At 34.0% G+C, this 22,774-nt stretch overlaps 1 protein-coding gene and 1 long non-coding RNA gene across 2 annotated transcripts in view; both read left to right on the forward strand.

Annotated features, from left to right (window-relative positions):
- Window positions 1-750: 750 nt before the first annotated feature.
- LOC132710501 (uncharacterized) lies at window positions 751-2,106 on the forward strand. Its single transcript, XR_009621218.2, has 2 exons — window positions 751-991; window positions 1,647-2,106. It is a non-coding gene; the product is annotated as an uncharacterized LOC132710501 (long non-coding RNA).
- Window positions 2,107-6,436: 4,330 nt separating this feature from the next.
- Window positions 6,437-22,774, forward strand: part of SLC7A11 (solute carrier family 7 member 11) — a 63,779-nt gene continuing 47,441 nt past the window's right edge. The window contains exons 1-4 of the mRNA XM_034401506.3: window positions 6,437-7,025; window positions 10,408-10,534; window positions 13,409-13,524; window positions 21,778-21,903. Coding sequence (XP_034257397.2) covers window positions 6,755-7,025; window positions 10,408-10,534; window positions 13,409-13,524; window positions 21,778-21,903 — 640 coding nt within the window. The 5' untranslated portion in view covers window positions 6,437-6,754. The remainder of the gene's footprint in view (window positions 7,026-10,407; window positions 10,535-13,408; window positions 13,525-21,777; window positions 21,904-22,774) is intronic.

The following is a 22,774-nucleotide window of genomic DNA, read 5'->3' on the forward strand; positions in this document are numbered from 1 at the left end:
TGAGAGATTGGAATGGATTAATTTGTCCTCAAAAAAGGAGGACAAAAAAGTGCCCAAAAAAGTGTGTTTGCTATTTGACAGGATAGACAATCTTGAACTTGTAGATCCATGGAGACATGTTAAGTGATGCATAAAAATACCTTTATTTTTAAGAAAGACCCAGATCATGTTTTGAATATTTTACAATTTGGCTACTGCTGTTCACAAAACAGGGATACTACCAAAGATATTTTCCCCCATACATCAATTCAGTGTTAAAAGGAAAACCAGATCTTTCAGATGAAGATTAAATGAAGCGTAGTTGCAGAAAGAAGAAATGATGGAAAATTATGGAAAAAAGTTAAAAGAAATTTTTGATAACAATCTTAATAAAGGTACAGATATAACAATGGCTTGGGATGCTATGTATTAAAAATAGATGGCAGTATTGGCAACATGCCCAGACAGTCTATTTTAAATTAACCATAATACAAACAAAAAAGAATTCAGTAAAAAAAAAAAAAAGCAAGCATAGAGGCTTATAAAATAATGCTTTTGCAGAGAGCTGTAAGCAAACTCAACTTTTCTGCAACAGATCCAACAGATTCAAGGAATGAAATATGATCAGGCTTGTCCATTAGCAGATTTTAAAGTAAAATGAAGGTCTCTTCATTCAAAGGACAATAGAACTTGTGAAACTGGTCTTGATGATTAACACAGAAGGTAGTTGGGAAACACATGAAATGCGGAAGTTGTATTGATCTGGTAAGACGTCATACTTCTGTAAACAGCTTTCACTTTTTTGGAAACTTCCAAATCAAGAAAAATTGATGTCTTACATTGGCTAGAACCTCTGTTCAAAGGAGATTTGACTGTTTCCTGGCAATATATACATAAAATCTCACTTCTAGTGATAACGGCACAATAATATTAGAAGCAGTTCCAGACTTTCTTCTCATTAAAGGAATTTTAATCACATGTTCAATTCTGACAGGAAAATCTGATCCAAAAGGTAGGTTTTTTTTTTTTTTTAAATCCTCTATAAATTCACCCAGTTTTGATTGACTTGTAAGGTTTTCAATGCCCATCATATGTAGATCTTTCCTATACAATAGTAACTCTAAGTAAGTAATGTGTTTATTTAAAATACTGTTACTAGCTTGAATAACTGACCCAGAGCCATTTAGTTGATTCTCAAAATGAGCCATTTTTTAAAAAATCAGTTTTAAATTACATTTAAGCTCAGCCAGATCTTGTTGGATTACTTTAATATTTGTGCTCAAGTCAGGATCTCTTTTAAGAAATTAGTAGAAGAATCTTCCAATGTCTTCATGCAGCTAAAATTAAAGCAATTCCTGAATGTTTGGATATAGTCCAATACGATAGAAGTTTGAAAGCACTTTAATCAGAAGAGAGAGAGGGTGTGTGTGAAAGAGGTGTATTCACAGTGCCATCCTAAACAGGAAAACATATTTTTTTTATTTTTTAAAAAATAATTATCTTTAATAAATTTGATTGGTTTCTTTTGTACTTTTGTTAAGTTCCTTGTTGGTTTTTATAGTTGGTTGTTTATAGTTGGTTTTTTATAGTTGTTCATTTTCTTGTCTTTCTCTTTTTGTTTTCTTCTTCTATTGTACTCCTTTATATAAAACTTTTTTTACATAAAGAATTGAGGCCTTTTCAACTATGGTGCTAGAGAAGACTCCTGCGAGTCCCTCGGACTGCAAGGCGATCAAACTGGTCAGTCCTAGAGATCAACCCTGATTGCTCTTTAGAAGGCCAGATCCTGAAGATGAAAGTCAAATACTTTGGCCACCTAATGAGACGGACGGTCTCACTGGAGAAGAGCCTAATGCTGGGAAAGATTGAGGGCAAAAGAAGAAAGGGCCGACAGAGAACAAGGTAGCTGGATGAAGTCACTGAAGCAGAAGGCATGAGCTTAAATGGACTCCAGAGGATAGTAGAGGATAGGAAAACCTGGAGGAACGTTGTCCATGGGGTCGCGATGGGTCGGATATGACTTCACAAATAACAACAAATGTAAACTTAAAATAAAAATTAAAACAATTTTCTCATGTGTACATCATGCAAAAGAAATCATATTGAATAAAATGCCTTATATCTAAATTTCAATTTGGATTCTGTGTTTGAAATGCAGATTTAAATCAGTATATTTGTTACCTGAAAGTTTTCTTCCAAATCCTGATTCATCTTGCATAAATAATATGCCATTAGAAAAATATTGATTAGTTCCAAATCATATTTATGCATAACTTTCATAAATACAATGAAGAAGAATCTTTAGGTGAAAAGGGTACATAGAATAGAAACAAATGTGTAAAATACAGAACAAGTTCAAAGCCTAACTTAGGTATAATGCTAATTCACTGATTGACCAAGTACTCAGTTACTATTCCTCAATGAAATTTACCTCATGAGTTTATTGTCAGAGTAAAATAGGGGATTCTCAAAATGACAAGATGATTTTTTAAAATTCCCTCCAACTGTTTGGAACAAAAGCAAAATTTAAAGTTTTGGAGACCAGCACGGCCTTATTTGTTTGCCATGAATTGTTTAGCCCAGAAGTCTTCAAACTTGGCAGTTTTAAGACTTGTGGATTTCAACTTCCAGAATTCTGGAATTCTGGGAGTTGAAGTCCATAAGTCTTAAAGCTGCCAAGCTTGAGGACCCCTGGTTTAGCCATTCTTCTGGCTAACATTTCTGGCTTATGCTGGAAAAACTTGGCTACTATTTAAACAATACTGTCATGAAAAATATTATAAAACAACTTTCTGTCATGAAAAGTATTATAAAACAACTTACCTTAAATTTTAATTCTCCCCTGAAAATAAAACAAATATTCTCCTTAAAACCCACAGTTCAGCTGCTCTGAATTTTAATTTGTTTTAATTTGAGCTTCTTTGCATAATATAAAAGCTGTAGCAATTCTTATAAATCACTAAGAATGATTATATTCTTGTACTGGCACGCCAATTAATTATGAGCTTTTAAATTACCACATTTATAGAATTTGTCTCATTGGACCAAGCCTACTCATTTACTGTGTCTGATTCACACAATTCTGCCCGCTTGTCAATCTAGGAAACACCTTATAAACTTTTAAGAAGATCGTTTCTCAGATAGTTGGCTTTTTTTTTAAGGTCAATATTAAATCTATTGATCCAAGTATGTTAAAATTGTACAGCCACATATTATGTGTCAGTTAAAAGTCTGATAATATCAGTGGTGGGATTCAAATTTTTTACTACCAGTTCTGTGGGTGTGTGCTTGGTGGGCGTGGCATGGCTTGGTGGGTATGGCAGGGGAAGGATACTGTAAAATCTCCATTCCCACCCCACTCCAGGGGAAGGATACTGTAAAATCTCCATTCCTTCCCCACTCCAGGGTAAGGTTACTGCAAAATCCCCATTTCCTCCCAATCAGCTACGACTTGGGAGGCAGAGAATAGATGGGGGCAGGGCCATTCAGAGGTGGTATTTACCAGTATCTGAACTATTTAACTATTTAAATACCAGAGGTGGTATTTAAGTATCTGAACTACTTAAAATTTCCGGTTTTCCAGAACTGGTCAGAACCTGCTGAATACCACCTCTGGATAATATATTTCAGGACACATTATTTTGCAAGAAACCCCACCTATTTTCACTATCAGAAGTTCTATCTCCAGTTTTGGGCAATGATGAATATTCTCATATATTCATATTGAAAGATTAATATTACCCTGCATATTTTAGTAAAAATATTTTTAAGCTAAAATATAAGGAAAATATATTCATTTTTAAAAATATGAATCTGTATCAATGTTTAATATTTGGCATTTATTGGGAATTAAGCCTTACTGGAAGGTTTTTTATCAGTGATATTATCGCATTTGTATCATTTATTGTCAAGGGTTTTTTATGTTTAATTTTTAAGTAGGTGCATTAAACTCTATTTTGCCTTTCTGTTTTTTAGAGAACTATTTGAATTTTCATTGACTTTATTTAAATTTTCAGGTTTTCCTGAGCTGCTTTCACTTTACATTTTTATGTAAAAAATAATTTCACACTTAAAGAAAAAAAATAACTGAGAAAGAGAAAAAGGCAAAAAGTGAATATAATTCTGAACCCTTTGAAGAAATCTACTGGGTCTATGGACAGTGGGGATTATTTGGAAAAATAACTTTTTCTCTCATAGTTTAATACTTGTAGTTTTTCTGCAAGGTTACATCATAACTGGTATAACAACTTGCATATCATTCTTCCCACATCAATGAGTCTAGATAAAGTTTTTACTTTCCATTGGTTTTTCTCATGTATGAAATACAGGTTTTTGGCTTTCATTTATACCTCTTTTTTGGGAAAAAAAATCTCTTACAAATTATCTTAAACCAAGCCACTCCATAAATTGGATTTGTTCAGGGTTGGTCACTTTTGCTATTATGTCAATCCTTATTTGACCTTACCTAATGAATGGAATCTAGCCAAATTTTATAGTGGCAGTCATTTTATTTTTCATGGAAGCATATATGTAGGACAGCATGGACATAGTCATGATAGTTTTTCAGACAGTGATTATGACATAAGTTAGCTAATTTAAGATTCCTACAAAGAAAGCCTAGAACGACTTCTGGTAGGAACAGTTATGGAAGACAGGTAATGAAATCTGACTTCTGTTATATAAGTAGTATTTTGCCAATAACAATAATCACTTAATCCCAGAATAAGCACCAAACCCAGGCACATCAGGTTGCTAGATTAAAGAAAAGTGAATTTAACCCTTAATGCAAAAGCACTTATCCACTAACTCTATCTATCACAGTCCAGAATATATAAAATGCTCATTATATCCATCCAGTTCTCCCCCCTCCCCCAGTGGTATACTCTACCAAAGTAAAAATACATTTCCTTATAGCTGATTACTAAGACTAATTAAACAATTTGTTTAATTAATAAAGTCTTATAATAATCATATCAAGTCTCCTTTCATAAAAGGAGAAGTACTGAGAAAGAACTTTTGTCAACACTCAGTAGGAAGAATATTTGCCTTTTCTTTAATTATTAATACATAATGTTCCAGGTTAATCCTGACAGGCAAGTTAAGTACTTATCAGGAAGAGGCAGTGAATGCTCCTAAACAGGATTAGCATGGGCAGCACCAGCCCAAAGCACAGCATATCTGCAAAATCTCTGATTTCATTCTACGGGTGACTGATTTAGGATTACTGTGCAAAAGAAATTCCTTTGTCCCTCAGAGAACCCCACCATATTCTTTTATGCTCTAGATGAATATTTTATGGGAATGATTGTTTTCAATACAATATCTGTTGAAGAATTCATTTACATAATTTTTCCCTGCTTTGTTTATGCTAGGCTAGAGATAGGTAATTGGCAATTTGTGGAGTGGAAAAGAAAACTTGAGTCAGTAGGACTCACTGTAAACTTGGAGGAGGCTGTAAAAGAACTTACCTAATAATGTCAATGAAAACTTCAGTGCTAATTTAAAGCATTCATATCATTGCGTCATATTGAACTGTGTAACAGTCTTTCTCAGTTTGTTACTTTTTGATGTGTTGAAACAATTTTCAGGTTAGCACTGTACCTCTGAAAAACTGAATTGGCCAATCACTACAAATCAGACACTCAAATAAATTATACAGAGTTTCCGATCATGTAGAAAAACTTGTAGCACTTCTTTTATAAGATCTACTACTGTCACAGATATCAGAGTCAGGATCATCCAGCATGATCTTGCCACCTTTTAATGTACTTGGGATTTATGAGGTGCATGAAAAACATACAAGGCAGGAAACAAAAGCAAATTTAATTTCTTTAAAAAAAGATGGCAACAACATGACAATGACTTTTGTTGAGTTCTGTAATATATTTCTTTGGAAATCAGGGCTTTAGCTTCCAATAAACTTATTGCTTTGGTTGAAGGAATGTTTTCATCAAGGAGTAATCAAGTAAACACCAAGAATCAAACCGTCTGGATTGTCTGAGTTGATAGGCAACCCAAAGAAGAAAAGAGGTGGGCATGGATTCCCCCCACTCCCCATAAATGTATAAAATCTTTAAGGAAAAAATTCATGGTCTATATAAAACAAATAAAAACTTAGAATCTTTTTTATAATGTAGGAAAAGCTAGTTACACTAATAATAAGATGACACACCTTATATTTGATTTGCTTTTCCCACTTATTAGCTTCAGGACTTTGTTCTTCGAAACAGATGTTTTTTCACATTAGGAGTGCGTTTAAATATTTGGAAATATGCCAGTAATACAATCTTTTAACTAAGATTTGGTTAGCCCTGGGGAGCATGTGTTCGTATTTTCTGCAAGAGTTTGAGTTAGTTGTGCAACATCCTGCTACTCTGAAAAAAAAGACCGAAAAAGTGCTGAGTAATGCTTGAACTAGCTCGTATGGCTGATGCAAACCTGTGGAATTTGCATCATCATTCAGCAAAGCTAACTTGGTATGACAAGGAAGCTTAAACACAATACCGTACTGAAGTGGAGCTGGCTTCCAATGACAGAACAACACTGAGGTAGCTGAGAGAAGAAGCAGGTGTTTTTCAGTAGCAGTTTGATATCACTGAAAAGTTAAAAGACACCCGAGGAGCTTTATACCTGTTGGCACAAGCAGGTTTAAAAGCTAGAGACAGTAAGGGACCATGTGCAATAGCTTTTAGCTAGGAAGAGACGAAGAGAAGAAAAAAAGAACAGAGAAGGTTTTTGTTTTAATCTTTGTAAATTGTGTGAGCTGCTCTAAAGCATGTTTAGGAAGTCTCCGGTCTCGTCATGTTCCAATGGAAACTACCCCCAGGGACAATCTAAGTTGCCTTCAACATATGACATCAAGGTAGAACCAGGAGACAAAGTGGTGCTGAAGAAGAAAATAACTTTGCTGAGAGGAATATCCATTATAACTGGCACTATAATTGGAGCCGGAATCTTCATCTCTCCAAAAGGAATTCTCCAGAACACTGGCACAGTGGGAATGTCCTTGATTGTCTGGACTGTCTGTGGAATTCTTTCACTCTTTGGTAAGTTTTGAAAGTTTTTAATTGATCCTTGGGGTGGCTAGCTGTACTGATGATGCTATCTATCTATCTTTCCATCCATCCATCTATCTATCCACACAGATACACGCAAAGTCTGAAGATCAAATGTTAATGTGCCTTTTGTACTGGATGGATTTAAGTTTTTGCTTTTAAAATAGATGGGGCTTCCAAAAATAGATAAGAAAGGAGTTTCCTAAATCATAAAATTTGTGTTATTTCTGTACACACTCTAAAAACAAGTTGCTGGTCTCCAACATATAGCAATATAGACTTAAATTACTTTTTTTTAATTAAATGAGACTAAAGTTTTTCTGGAATTGTAGATACTGAACTGGAGTTTCTTACTTCTAATCCTAACTGATAGGGAAGATTATTTGGCAAAAGTAAAATCCCCAGTGCATGCTCAGAAGCAGTCTTGTAATGTGTGAAAGCATTCTTGTAATGTTGGCCCCTACTGCAACTTAAAGTTCTAGAGTTTTTAAATTTAAATTTTCGTGGTATGCATTTTCATTATTAAGCAATGTAAATTTCTTCTCAGCAGTTCTATATATGAGTGCAATTTTGAGGAGCAGCATTAATAATCTGCCTGACAATTTTGCAATGTACAAAATGGCATTGCTTAAAGATTTTGGATTTCTCTAAATATTAATAATTATATTGGGAGCACAATGTATCATTGATATTAGAATTATTGGTCCTTCTTAAACTGTCCAAACAATTAATTCATTGATTGCCTTAATCAGCTAAGAAGGGGATAAGTCATATGAGTAGAGTAATTATTATAGTCCATACAACTTTTTTCTAGCATTAGGAACAGTGGATAAACTAGATTGAGTATCAAATATCCAGCCAAGAAGTGGAATGAAGGTTGCTCTCTGTCAATATATTCTACATGTTAAAGAGCAGAGGTGAGGCTTAATACACGCTTGATAAACAAGTTGCTTTACATATACAAACTGGGTTAAAAGTAGGATGTAGAACAGACACATCAAGAATAATTTATGGTTGCTTCCTTCAATCTAGTTCTTCCTGGATATCTGGATTTCAGATTTTCAGAATTCTTAGATATGGTTATCAAACATTCTAGGAGCTGAAGATATGGAAAACAGCTAGAATGAAGAAGCTAACGTTGATTCCCTTGGATTTCTTATAAATTCCAGATGTCTTATTCTATAATGCCCAGGTAGTGAGACTGGTTCAGGTAGGAACAAGATAAACAGTATAGTCCACAATTTTTGCAATATTCATATTGGTTAACTAACATGGACAATCCAAGGATTATCCATAAAATACATCCATATTCTGAACTTCTTACGATGATATTGTTTCATTTATACTGCTTATTTTTATTGTGGAATGATTAAAGGAACATAAATAATTTTTATTCTTCTGAAATTTGCAATGCACAAATATTTTCTGATAAATTCAGTGAGAATGAGTTCAGCAGTAAATCCTTCTTGCTACTATTCAATATGATTAACACTGTCTCCAAACTATTCCATTTTCCATTTTTGTTTTTTATGGGGTTTTAAGACTTTAATTATTAAATTAAACAAAATTAATCTATGAATCCAATAAGGCCTACTGAAAAGAAATATGAAGATAGTTCTGCAGATGCTTATTTTAGAGAATTGAACATTTTCTTAGGAATTGGGCTAATGTTTATTTTGAATTATTGATAAATTTCTCTAAGTTTGTCTTGTTATTTCTATTGAGAATGATTTAGAGAACAGGCCAAGAGATGTACTGATTTGATTAAATGTAAAGAAACATGGAGTTTAGATTTTATTCATTTACTTCTTACCTTTGTGGAGGAGTTCAAGATGGCGCACATGCAGGATCCTCTCCTCTATTTCCACAACAAAACTTCTGAGAGAGGAAATTACTGTCCCAAAATTGGCTATGATAGACTGATGTTTGAACAGAAAAATACAAGAGAGAGAAGGCTACAACTTTAAAATATGTCCATATGAATAGCCAGTGAAATTCCACAATAATTTTAGAATGGTTGTTGGTTATTGATACCCTATACAATGTAAAATGACAAATATTTATCAGAAAAATGTTTTTACATTGTTCCTTCTATGGAAATATTTTGTACCCTCTGTTGAGAAGAAGTGAAGGACAATTAAATTGTTAAGAATTTTAAAGTAGAGTTTGAAATGTGCAGAGTTTAATAGTTTAGAACATGCATAACTGGTTGTATGAACAATATAACTTTTTGCCTTGGGTAACAATGGAATTTTTACATTGAAGATCAATAGTCAGGGCTAATTTTATACTGTCTAGGGATAGGTGTTTAATATATCAAATGGGCATGTAAATGTTTGACTACAATTCTACTGGAAAACTCACAATATTGTATGGTGGTATCAAAAGGTATGCGTAATTTCTAAGTTTTATGATATGGCATAATTATAATGATGAATTGGTCCCATAGCGGAAAATCTTCTATGACACTTAAAAAATCATTGCATTGACAAAATTGACATTTGTCAGTTCAAAAGATACATAATGTATGGCTTGGATTGGCACATATACTATGCAGATACATTATGACATCCTAGGTTTTTGGGAAGAACCTGATGCCTATGAAGGCCAGCACAGCTAAAGAACTAGCAGCTATGACTCCACATTGTTGTGAACTCATAACAATAATTTGCTATTTGCAATGATTAATATAACATGTATTGAAAAAAAGGAAAGTCTTCTGGGAATGATTGATAGGTGGACAATGATATGCAATCCAGTCTAATTATTTGGGTTACTGTGAAACCAACCATAATAATTTTAAAAATCAGGGTGCCTACAGCAAGCCATTCTGGGTTCTTTGAAAGATAAGAGGATTCTATCTTAAGGCTTCCCAACTCTGAAATACAATACAATAGAGAGGAAGTCCAATTGAAACCTCATGTAGTATATCTCACGTCTTTTCTTCTATTGTAGAAAAGAAAAACAGTAGCTCAACTTCATAATGACTTGCATTTTTATCACTATGGTATAATCTGCTACAATCATACCCCTACATTGGCTCCCAACATGATCCATGATAAGATCCTATTTTAATCCTTATTTTTCAGACTTTCATTTGTAACACTATGGTTTTTCTCATTGGCAGATTAGTTTAATTTTTTAAAAAAACATTTCCCTATATGCTCACCTGAACTGACCTTGTGTTAATGATTGATAGGTTTCTGGAGGAAAAAGAAATGTAAATAATTGTAATTTTATTACGTGAGTATTTTAGACACCATTGAAATATAAATCTGCTTATTGATAACAAATGAACATCTGTCCTCTGATTATGAACATTTTTGATAAACCTTGCCAAAACAATAGTTTAAAATTAACTCTATTTTTATAGGTGCTCTCTGTTATGCAGAATTAGGCACAAGTATTAAGAAATCTGGTGGGCATTATACATATATCCTTGAAGCTTTCGGTCCACTTCCTGCCTTTGTAAGAGTTTGGGTAGAACTACTTATCATACGGTAAGTAAACATAACTTTTGGTTTGTTGTCATTTTACTCCTTATGTGCTTTGAAAATAAAAGAACAATTATAAATATGATAACAGTTGACACAATCTATTGGTTTTTCTTTCTTAAGTTTTCCTTCGCATGCTTGCTTTCTCAGATTTTATAAGAGTATCTGATGTACTTTTATAAACAGATATAAGATATAGAAAATTTAGTTTATTATGATTAGGTTACCAGATTGTACACACACACGTGATAAATATTCACATATATAATAAACTCCCAGCTTAAACTCACAAACGTAGTATACTTAAAAGAAATTAGAAAAGCTGCTCTGTATCACGAGACAATATATTTGTGCTCTGTGGTCTTATAAGCCACATAATATATATAAAATTGGTGAGATGTAGATATAGATATAGATATAGATGATGTAGCTTTTCCTGAAGCATGCTGAAAGAAAAAGGATTATATATTGATGACATTGTGAGTGGGGCAATAAAAGATCTGCAATGATAAAATATACAATAATAGGATGTGTGTAAAGATTCAGTCTGCCATTCTGAAACAGTGCATGCAATATGGACTTTCATGTATATTATATTCCAAAAAGAACTATTGGAGATAAAGCAGAGTTAAAGTAAAAGCCCACTGCTGTATTAAATAAGTAACATGCTGGCTTCCAAGGCCAAAAGAGTTAAATTCAAGTTTAGCCAATATTCAATGGTAGCAATCCAGAACGTTACCTTTACCTTCAGAAGGCTTACTTAGACTCACAAAATAACATTGGCAACACAATTAGAAATATGAAAGATTAAAATGTCTTAGACATTTTAGTTTCGATTGATATGATTAATTTCAAGCACTGTACATTTGGGTATGGTCCAAGTTAAGATACATAGGTAATTTGTAGTTATTTATATATTTAGCATAAGGCCTCTACAGAGGTTTTTATTTTTATGTTGTTTACATTAATGTTCTGATTTTTCTAATAAAAATAAATTGGAAAGCTATAGACTTCTGGAGATTGAACACAGGTAGTTCCTAACCTAGAACCAGTCATTTGGCAAGCATTCAAAATTGCAACAGTACTGACAAAAGAGACTTATAATTGGCTATTACACTTATGATTGTCGCAGCATCCCCATGGTCACATGATTAAAATTCGGGTGCCTGGCAATTTCAGCATTCTTGTGTGAGGTGATCACCATTTGCATTTGCAACCTTCCTAATTAGTTTCTGACAAGCAAAGTAAATGAGGGAAGCTGAATTCACTTACAGATCATGTGATTCCCTTGGCAATGAGAATGGTTTGCTTAACAACCATGGCAAAAAATCAGGCATGACTCACTCAACAACTGCCTTGCTTAACAACAGAAATTCCAGCCCTAATTATGATAGTTGAGGACTACCATATACCAGTTGATGGAATCTTGTAGGTGGATAAATCAAGTATCAGCATTGGTCTTATTATTGGGAAGAATTATATTGGCAGAAATGAACAGATCATTTTGAGCTGCAGATATTTTAAAATGACTTCTTGTTCTCTGAAAATTACTTATAGCATGGGGTTTTTTTGTGTGTGTATTGGCATGCAATCTGTCATTCCTGATGCTTTAGGTGTGGTGGAGACACTAATTTACTACCATTGTTGAAGTAATAAAGTTTCATCCGACATTGCAGATGGTTTTATTTGTGGGAAAAGGTATTCTGTTATATTTTTGAGGCATGAGCAGAAGATGACTTGACATGTTACCTGAAGAAGAGTTATTTGTCTGGATCCTTCCTGAACTTATTGAAAAAATTACCTATAAAGACTTTTTAATAGTAAAATACTTATTGTTTACTGTGTTATGTTTTTTAAAAATGCAGCATACAAATGCTAAATTGCTAATCAGTTTATGTGTAGAAAGTTCAGTCCCTTGATTCATTTACTTAGTGACAGGTTCACATTCTGAAAGGATTTCATTTCTGTGAAACTAAAATGCTTTCTTACTTTCTCTTTCAGGCCTCACTCTAGATATCTCTTTTCTATTTATCTTATTGCTACATATACCCAATGTCATTCAGCAAACAACAAAAAATTGGATTTTTAACATGACCACAGTCATGCTTAAAATGCTAAGTCACCATGAATGTTTTGATTTCTTGACTCTCCCGGAAATTTCTGGGAGTACTGAATGAATTAGCACTGATCCAAATCTGAGACTTAAAATAAATAATGGAAAATCATTTTTAAATTATTACCGTTAGTGTGAAGAAAAATGCTTGTTCAAACCAATGACTATCATAGGATAATTTTGTCTTCCGCTGAAAGAACAACATACATGAAATATATTTCTAACTACTGTTGTAAATCAATTAGTACTGTTTATATACAATAAACAGTTATAACAATTTAACAGTTAAACTGTTTATAACAGTTTATATACTGTTTATATACAGTAAAGCTAAAATTTAATAGAAGGTCTCAGATTAATTTTCTAAAGATCCAACCAGAATACCTGCTAATCAGTAGTAAGATTCAGAGATTGCAAAATTAAAAACATTAACTTTATCTAATAACTACTAATAGTAGTAATAATTCTTAATGACAACAGATAAAATCAGTGTGAGTTAATTTTTAATTGTTCTAACTTGACTTGCTGTTTTGATACTTCATTTAAAAAAAAAACTTTTAAAAGGAGTACTGTACAAGGTTTAATTTTTCTGTTTTACTTGTGGTAATGGTTGAGTTATCAAGTTATTATTTAGGATCCATTAGGGATATAAATGCATTCTGGAAATTTGATATCCACATTTTTTGATACATATTTATATTTAATATAGGCACAAGATAGTGGTTTTGGCATTCCTTAGAAAAATAATCTCTTCCTTTTTCTTCCAGCCCTGCTGCCACAGCAGTAATCTCTCTGGCATTTGGACAGTACATATTGGAACCATTTTTTATACAATGTGAAATCCCTGACCTCGCTATTAAACTCATTACAGCTGTAGGAATCAGTAAGTACTGAATTTTGATAGAAAAGGGATTAGGCAGATGATAAGTAACAGATCATTAAAACCAATTCTTTATTTAATGGTGGGATATGGAAATCAAGTGCGTTGCAGAGAATCTATCCAACTTGACAATTTGAATCAAGTTGAAAAATTGGTTTGATTTGGGGTATGTAAATTAATTTGGAAAAGATCTTTCTGTACATGCTCAGAAGCATCCAAATCATTTGATTCAAAAGCATTCAATACAATTATTTGTTTTGATTTTCCAATTTGATTCATAAAGTTAATTCACTCAGATCACCTTGGAATCAAATATCTGAAGCAAAATTTATTCAGTGCTAATCAACTTAATGTTTCATATCGTGGAAGTTACCACAACTGTATTTTATTAGAAGCAAATTAAAATGTGAACTCTAATAAAATAAAATGATGTGTGGTAACTTCTACTGGATTTTTATAGGTTGTGTTGAATGTTGATGTATTAGGCTTGTTTTAAAAATAGAAAACTGTCAGGTTTCGGTGTCGTCAACAAGACACAACTATAAAAGGAAGATATTCAAGTGGGTTTATTAGACCAAGTTTACAGAAGATATGTTGTTATTTCTGGTAACCCTTAAGGGACTTTTGCTGATTAGGATGGAGGATGAGGTTTTAAAAATTTGCTTGTAGAGAATGAAGTGAGATATGGGATGAAGGGATTGTTTGTTGTATTTAAAGATACGGTAACACATTGTTAAAATTGTTTATACTTGCTAGGACAAAGGAGAAAGTATTCTTTTCTTTTCTTTTCTTTTCTTTTCTTTTCTTTTCTTTTCTTTTCTTTTCACCTTTATCTTTACCTTTTCTTTTTACCTTTCCTCATTATAGTTTGTATTAGTTTTATATCTACATATTGTTTTCAATAATATTATAAAAAGAATATTAATAATATCAGAATAAGTCACTGGAAATTATTTGGAACAACAAATAATTTGTTTTATATTAATAAATTGCTTAAAATTAAGCAATATATGAGTAACTCTATGTGGGTTAAAATACATTGCTTAAAATTAAGCAATATATGAGTAACTCTATGTGGGTGTATGTTCAATGGGAAAGACGGCTGTTATAAACCTACACACAAATACACTGTGCGATAAGGAGAAATGGGAAAACCATTCTCCTTTTGAAGTTCAGTTTTTCAGAAGTAAAAGTATCCATTGGATTAGATATTTCAGTGAGATATCTAATCAGATAACATATTACAAATTAAAGAATGCAAAACATAACAATTTGATGTTATAATATGAGGAAAAATCTGGAACCTGTAATAGGATTCTCAAAATTTTAAGATGTTGAGAATTGCAAAGTTGCGAAGTATGTAAGTGAAGCTTTAGTTGTTAAGCATTGGAATTTAATTTTTAATCGTGTAGTGTTTTAGTACTTGGTTATCAGGTATCTAGACCATCTCTGCCATTCTGAATACTGTGGTATCTCTGCTTTCAGAGGCTCATATATTGAGCATTTGGAAGACAAACTTTTCTTCCCTTGCTCCAGGCTATGGAATGTATTCCTTCAGAGGTTGTATTTCCACCTTAGAAGACAGATAAGTTGCATCATTTTGGCAGATCACTAAATGTTAATGATTGAAATATTTTACCCTGCCTTGAGTGTTCCACAAGAAAAAAGTAATTACACAGAAACATCATCAAACCATGGAACTGGATAGTTGTCTATAACAGAAATTACAGAAAACAGAAATATTAATGGGTTCAGAATTCAGATCCACTGATGAGATGTTGGCAATGGATTTTTGCTATTAAAATAGAAAAATACTGATGGCTAGGTATTAAAATAAAACAAAAACATTTCTAGCTAGGGTGTTAGCCCTGCTTTACCTACATGTAACCATGAAAAGAAAACACAAATGAAACACTTACTCATTAGGTCTCATTAACTCATCCGCTTTTTCCTTAAGGCCAGTTTTCTAATTCCAGTCACCCATTTATTCTGTTTTGAAACTACTAAATTTAATTTAATCTTCGCTTCCATCCCCCCCCAAAAAAGCAGTTGAGGAGATGTTTTGAGTTCTACAAAAGTTCTTGAGGAGCAGGACACAGACTATATACATTATAGCCATTGTGTATATATTCTGCACTTAGTAATCTCCCCTTTATCATATTTTATTCGTATTTTCCTATAAATTTGAAGGAATGTTAAACATTTTGTAACATTTGTTTTTCGGTGCTTAATTAATTCTAATACTTATCTAGCAAATACATTTATGATTTGAGAATAGAGAACATTTATTATAGATGACATGTTTATACCTCAATTTAATGCAGTATTAATAATCAACTTTTCTGGGTAATGATATCTCTGACCGAAATACCATATCTCTCTGATTTAAATAAGAAATATATTCCAAAATATAGATAACTACTGGATGATAGCAGAAAAATATAAAAGATACTAATTTTTTATGATCATGTGGAGATTTGTTTTATAGACAGATATAGTGGCCTAGGGTAGATATAAGTAGGCAGTACAGGATGGTGAGGATGGCAGAAAATATTATTTGTAGTTCACTTCCTTCTATCCAGGACTTAGCATATAATTGATGCAGAGTCCGCAGTCAGTGGTGGGATTCAGCCAGTTTGGGCTGGTTTGGGTGAACCAGTAGCTAATTTGCTGCTGGCCCGTCCCCTCCCTACCCCTTCCAGGAGTCCCCGCACACACTCCATTTTGGCTCCCAGGTAAGTCCAGGAGGCCTACTAGGCCTAAAATGGGGCATGGGGTGAGGCACGCCCCCCCGTGGCCCGTTTGTGCTCCCAGGAGACTGCAGGAGGCCGAGTGCTGCCTGTCACACCTCCTGGCTATGCCCACCATGGTCACGCCCACCCAGCCAGTCATTAGGGCAGAGAACCGGTTGTTAAATTATTTGAATTCCACAACTGTCCGCAGTATTGTTTGGGACACTGCACATCCTCTTCATGACCTGGTTTCCTTCTTACCTTCTGGGAGGAATCTTCATGGTATTCAAGCAGAACATTCAGTCACAGTTTTGTTCCATAGAGCATCAACCTAGTGAACTCTCAAGTTTCCTCTTTTTGCTATGTAATATATATGTATGTGTGTGTGTGTGTGTGTGTGTGTGTATAATTTATATTTCACTGATAAAGAAATAAAGGGAGACTAGTATAGATCTATTTCAAGCTATTTAGTCTCGTCAGCTTGCCATACCCTTACTTGGATTCGAACTTGGGCTGCCTGCATGCTAGGCAGTCATGAATGTGACTGCTTGAGGGCTCCTGGATTGGAGCTGAAAGGCGAAAGGGTTGCAGTACGCTCCCTCCCACAAGCTGGGGTAGACCAGGTGTCTCGATAGAAAAACACTATGTATGTATGTATGTATGTATGTATGTATGTATGTATGTATGTATTATTGTTTTAGCCAGGGTTTTTCCTATGTAAATCAAGATGTTTATATAGCCATAGTTCAATGAAATCCCAATTCACTATTTTCTAGGCTTTATCAGACATTAACCAGCATTTTGCTGTCTGTTGTAAGACTTAACGGAGACTAAAATAGATCTATTTCTGACTCATTTGTCTTCATCAGTTAGCCACACCCCCATCTTATGACTCCTCCCTGTTACTATGTGTGTGTGTGTGTGTGTGTGTGTGTGTTATATATGAGTATGGGTAGATTTTATATATCTATCTCTATCTCTATCTATCTATCTATCTATCTATCTATCTATCTATCTATCTGAATGAACAGGCAACGGAATTTCATTTTTGATGACAATAAAGGTTGTCTTGTCTTGTCCTGTCCTGTCCTGCCCTGCCGTGCCCTGTCCTGTGCTGTCTTAGTAAAGCTTTCATCTCAGTTCACTTGGGATATGGACATAAAAGCTACTGGTCTCTATTCTATTACAAATTCCATTTCTTTGTTCTAAGAAGATTGCAAAGTGAATTATTTGGAGGCTTGCTCTGATTGAGACAAGAAGAAATAGTGGCTTGATTGTCATTAAATGATCTCCATGGACAGCAGAAATGCAGCTAAGAGTCTTTACTGTTGTGAAACATTTAGGTTGTTTTATGGAAAGCTTTACTGCCTCTTTTAATTAATAAAGAATTTAGCACTCTCTTTTATAAGGATCCTGCAAATGATCATTTTACTAGGGAAAAGGTGGCCTTTTCACTTGGGGAAAGAGATGCAGTCATGAAGTTTTAATAACTGGTATGCCACTTTAGGCATATATCATGTGGTTTGTGAGCACAGCTGAGGTTAATGAAGCACTTTAGAACTGCTGCACAGCAAAAATGTATAGGAAGATGCTATAAAATATTAACCTATATGTGTTTTATAAATTTTACAACATATTGAACGACAATAAATAACAAAATCTCTGGCCATATATACCATCTAATATTTCTGATTATAACAATTCTAAGGAAAATATGCAAGATATGTTGCGTCTCTCAGATCAGTTTATTTGGTATATAATTTATATAGGATCCATATGGGTGTCCATTGGTCTCTGACTGATTTTTTTTTTCTCTTAGCCTAGAGACTAAGAGAATTAGGAATCCAATGTGGCAAGAAAACAATAAATGTGTTTTATTTATTTAATTTAGTACTTAATTCTCTTTATATGCTGGTCAGTGAACACTAGTAGGATTAAGAAAAGTTCCATGCCCTTTATGGTTCCTACTGGACCTTGAATATAGAAACTGAAGGATAAAAACTGCAGAAAACTATGAATGCTAATATTTGTCCATTTGTCTTTTGTACAAGCAAAACTGTGTATAGGCTGCTAAAAATGATATACCCAAACTCAGTTTATTTCTACAGGAATGTAGGTCAGTAAATATAGTGCTCTCTCAAGCTACTATATATTATATATTATCTATATATATTATCTATATTGTATATTAAAATTAATATCTATGTATTAAAAGGTACACACACTTTCTACAACTGCTTAACACCCTCTGCCACCTCTCTTCTTCAAGCTGTACCTTGTGAGTCATGGAAATTTCCAAATAATTAACCACTATAGAATAGGGAAGTGGAGCCCCCTTTCAGAGTGAAAGATGGAAATTCCCTGGAATCATTCCAACCACCAGTCTAAAGCCATTCTTCCTTGGAGAGATTCATCATTCTTCATCAATACCTATATGGCCAAAAGACAAGATGTATAATTGGGTATCATCATCTAATAATTTTAAATTGTTTTTAACTTTTATATTATTGCTTTTTATCTTGGCTGTACACTGCCCTGAGTCCCTTTGGGAGAAGGGCGGTATAAAAATTTGATAAATAAATAAAATAAATAAATAAATCATCAGCCTATTAATGATAACAACCCTCCTTGTCAGCAATGCCCTCCTTCAGCAGCTTCATGACAATGTGAAACAGGAGTAGATGGAGAAAAGATTATTGAGGGACTCCAGTAGAGTCCCTCAATAATCCAATAATCCTCCAATAGAGGATTAGAGGTGTCCAGATACAGTAGAGATCTCCTCTTTCTCCACCACTGATTGGAATCAATCTTTCAGGAATAAGAAAGCCTTTTAGAGCTAGTTTTGAAGGATGCTGTGTTCCATATCAAAACCTTTTGAGATGCTAAAGAAGACCATGAGGATTGCACTCTGCCAATTCTGATCCCTCGAAAGGTCATATACAAGCATCACCAATGCAGGTTCCATACTACAGGTAGTCCTCAACTTACAACAGTTCACTTATTGACCATTCAAAGTTACAATGGCACTGAAAAAAAGTGACTTATGACCATTTTTCACACTTGTGACCATTGCAGCATCCCCATGGTCATGTGATCAAAATTCAGATGCTTGGCAACTGACTTGTATTTGTGATGGTTGCAATGTCCCGGGGTCACGTGATCATCTTTTGCAAACTTCTGATAAGCAAAGTCCATGGGGAAGCCAGGTTCACTTAACAACTGTGCTACTAACTTAACTGTAGGGATTCACTTAGCAATTGTGACAAGCAAGATCATAAACTGACCTAACAAATGTCTCGCTTAACAACATAAACTTTGGGCTCAATTGTGGTCGTAAGTTGAGGACTACCTGTATAGCCGAGGTTGAATCCTGTCTTCCAAAGACCCAGTCTGTTTCTTCTAGAGTTCTTATAAAATTACCACTTTCTGTGCAACCTTTCCAAAATAATTATCAAGGCAATTGGATCAAGCAAAAGCTTCTTGAGCTGGAACACAGCTTTCTTCAAAAGAAATACTCTGGACCAGGGGTGAAATGCTACACCGGTTCGCACTGGTTTGGGCGAACCGATGGTAAAAAAAATCTACTGATTCATCCGAATTGGTATTTTCAATGATCAGCTGTGCCACACAATCTATATTTGCAGGAAATTCTGCTTTCTAGCAAATCTAAATGGTGCGGCACAGCTGTTCCCCCCTTGCTGTTCTACTTACTTTCAAAAGGCTCCTTTTTCCTTGCGACGTGCACGTTTGGTGCATACTGCGCATGGGTGTGTAGCATGAATTTAGTGCACACTGTTTATGCTCACTAGTAGCGTGCGTTTGATGTTCACTGCTCATGCGCGGGCAGTGAACCGGTAGCAACCCGCGGAGGATTTCACCACTGCTCTGGACTCAAACCCAAGTCAGTTTCTTGCTTGGATCTATTTCCTTCCATCCTATGAGAGACTTTAATCAAACATAAGGAGCAGGAGTCCAATTCAGAAATGACAGGTCTAACAATTCAGACAGTTTTATCCACTTCTTCAAGACTCACAAATTATACTAGATTATTTAACAAAATGAAATAAGTGGATTGAGACAGAAGAATAGAGGACTGGACAGAAAGAGCCCATAATTCAGAAAAGCATTTTGCTTGTCACCATTAACTGAGACAGAGACAAAGTAATCAAGTGGCAAACCTGAGCCTTACTTACTACTTGTTAAGCCTCAGTGTATATTGAAATCTTTGTAATGATAATAAAAGACAAACTGCAATTGATTTTTCATTTGGTCATTTACCATTAGGAATTATTTTGAGGCACCTTTTCTCATTGATTTAAGCAAACTTGATAAGATCATAACACCTTAAAGTTATTCAAGGAAATAACTTTGTATAAATATACTCAATGAAGTTGTATTCTTCTCATTGTATTGTAAGCACTCCTTGAACTCCACAACATGATCTGGGAATTAAAAAGTGAGCATTGCTCAAACAAAAAGTCACTGCATAAAATGCGTGCATATTTGAATAAATAATATTTGATTATATGTTCAAGGACTAGGATGTTGTCTATTGTTATTTATATTTATTACTGATTTTATTTGTTTTTTACTGAATACCGGTCTATGAGGAATCCTAATAAGGAATTCTTGGTATAATCAATATTCTTGTTTTTGTTTTTTGAGAAATTGGTATAAAACTTTGCAGCACTGCTAGCCCTCTTTCATGTGGTCAGACATGCTACTGTACTATTGTAATAGTATAATTCAAATAACTGGTTCTCCTTGAAAGAGTTAGGAGAGTTTTTACATTATCCATTTTCCATTTCTTCACACACAAAAAACTGAAGACAGTTGTTTAGGAGTGTGCAGAGATGTAGCATGCATTTATAATTTGGTAAAGCCCACAACTGAAGAACTATTGTATATAGTAATCCTGAACATTAAAAAAATATATATACCAAAGTTTAATTAAACCAAATAGGAAATGAATCTGAATAGGAAAGTAAAATCAAGGGCGGGGGAAATCCTTGGTGCTTTCTGAGCTTGTTTGTTTTCTTGGACATTTCATTATCCAAACTAGGTAACATCATCAGTGCTAGTCATTACTTAACTTGGGTAATGAAATGTCTGCAAGAAAATAAGCAACCTCAGAGAGCACCAAGGACTTCTCATCTGAGCTACAGATATTTTTCTTTATAAGTAAAATTAAGTCTGGTTTAAATTTTGAGTTACAGCAACCATCTATTATCAAAACTAGTTCTACAATAAGGACCAAGCTTAATTATGTTTACTGGAAGGCTAACAGAACACGATAATTGATACTTTGGAAGATGGAAAAGATTTTTAGTTGATGATACTTAAAAGTTTTTTTAAAATAAGCTATAAGAAGGCTGCTCATTAAAGGTTAGCAAGGGTAATGTGAGTTGTTCTACTAATGCCCGGGATGCATGGTAGGAGAGGTTCTGCCTAACAGAAGCTTTTATGGTGCTTTTGGATGGATGAGAAATACTTCCTTTTAACTTTTCCTTTTCTTTTTCTCCAGCAGTTGTAATGGTCCTGAATAGTATGAGTGTCAGCTGGAGTGCCCGCCTTCAGATTTTCCTAACCTTTTGCAAGCTTGTAGCAATTTTGATAATTATAGTCCCTGGAGTTATGCAGCTAATTAGAGGTATGAACTGAAAAGTAAATGCTATTTTATGTGCTTTCATCTCCCTCCTTCCCAGTTTTGCCCCTACCAAAGACTGCTTATGCCAGCAAAAATCTTTTAATTAGTCTCTGCTTGTTCAATTTAAGTTCCATATTGTCAGGTAAATAACTTGAAGTAAAACTTACATTGCAGCATCTGGCTATGAGATCATACTGAGTCTCCATCTATCATATTTAAATCTTGGACCAAAAGATTGTTTCTTGCAGCAAAATCAAAAACAAGCAAATAGGGTCTCAAAGATTCTTGTAATGATGAAAGACTCAAGCTTCTATACTATGTGTTTTATATAGAACAGTGCAGTGTATTTGTAATACAACTTTATAGCTTTTCTCTTTATTGGAAACGTTCTTGTATAAAGCACCACTCCCACTAATTGGTGTTCACTCTTAAAATGTTTCTTAAGTAGAGTGTTTAAAGTTCTTTAAGTAGATGAGTGAGTTCTATTCCTTTAGACTGCTGTTGGCTGCTGTAATATTTTGCTTGTAGCAGATGCTGGTCATAATGTAAAATCTGTAATAGTGTGGATTTACTACAAAAATAATATTTTATTACCATTATTCCAACACTGTTTCTTCATTATGAAAACATTTTTTCATCATGATCTAATTCAGCTATATGATAAGGATTTTGGTTTCTGACTTCTCCTTTCTCTTTCTGTATGTGTAAAAGGGAACCAAATACAGTTTAAATTAAGTCACAGTTTCGGTTAGTTTCCAACATAAGAACTGTAATTTGTCCAGGCTATGGCCAATTAATGAACCAGGATCTGAAATTAGGTGATGACTAACTGTTCAAACCATATTTTCTCATAGTCAGGTGTTTAATAGTGGAA

The sequence above is a fragment of the Pantherophis guttatus genome, chromosome 8 (genome assembly GCF_059756535.1).
Source record: "Pantherophis guttatus breed Tessera chromosome 8, ASM5975653v1, whole genome shotgun sequence".
In the NCBI taxonomy this organism is placed as follows: domain Eukaryota; kingdom Metazoa; phylum Chordata; class Lepidosauria; order Squamata; family Colubridae; genus Pantherophis; species Pantherophis guttatus.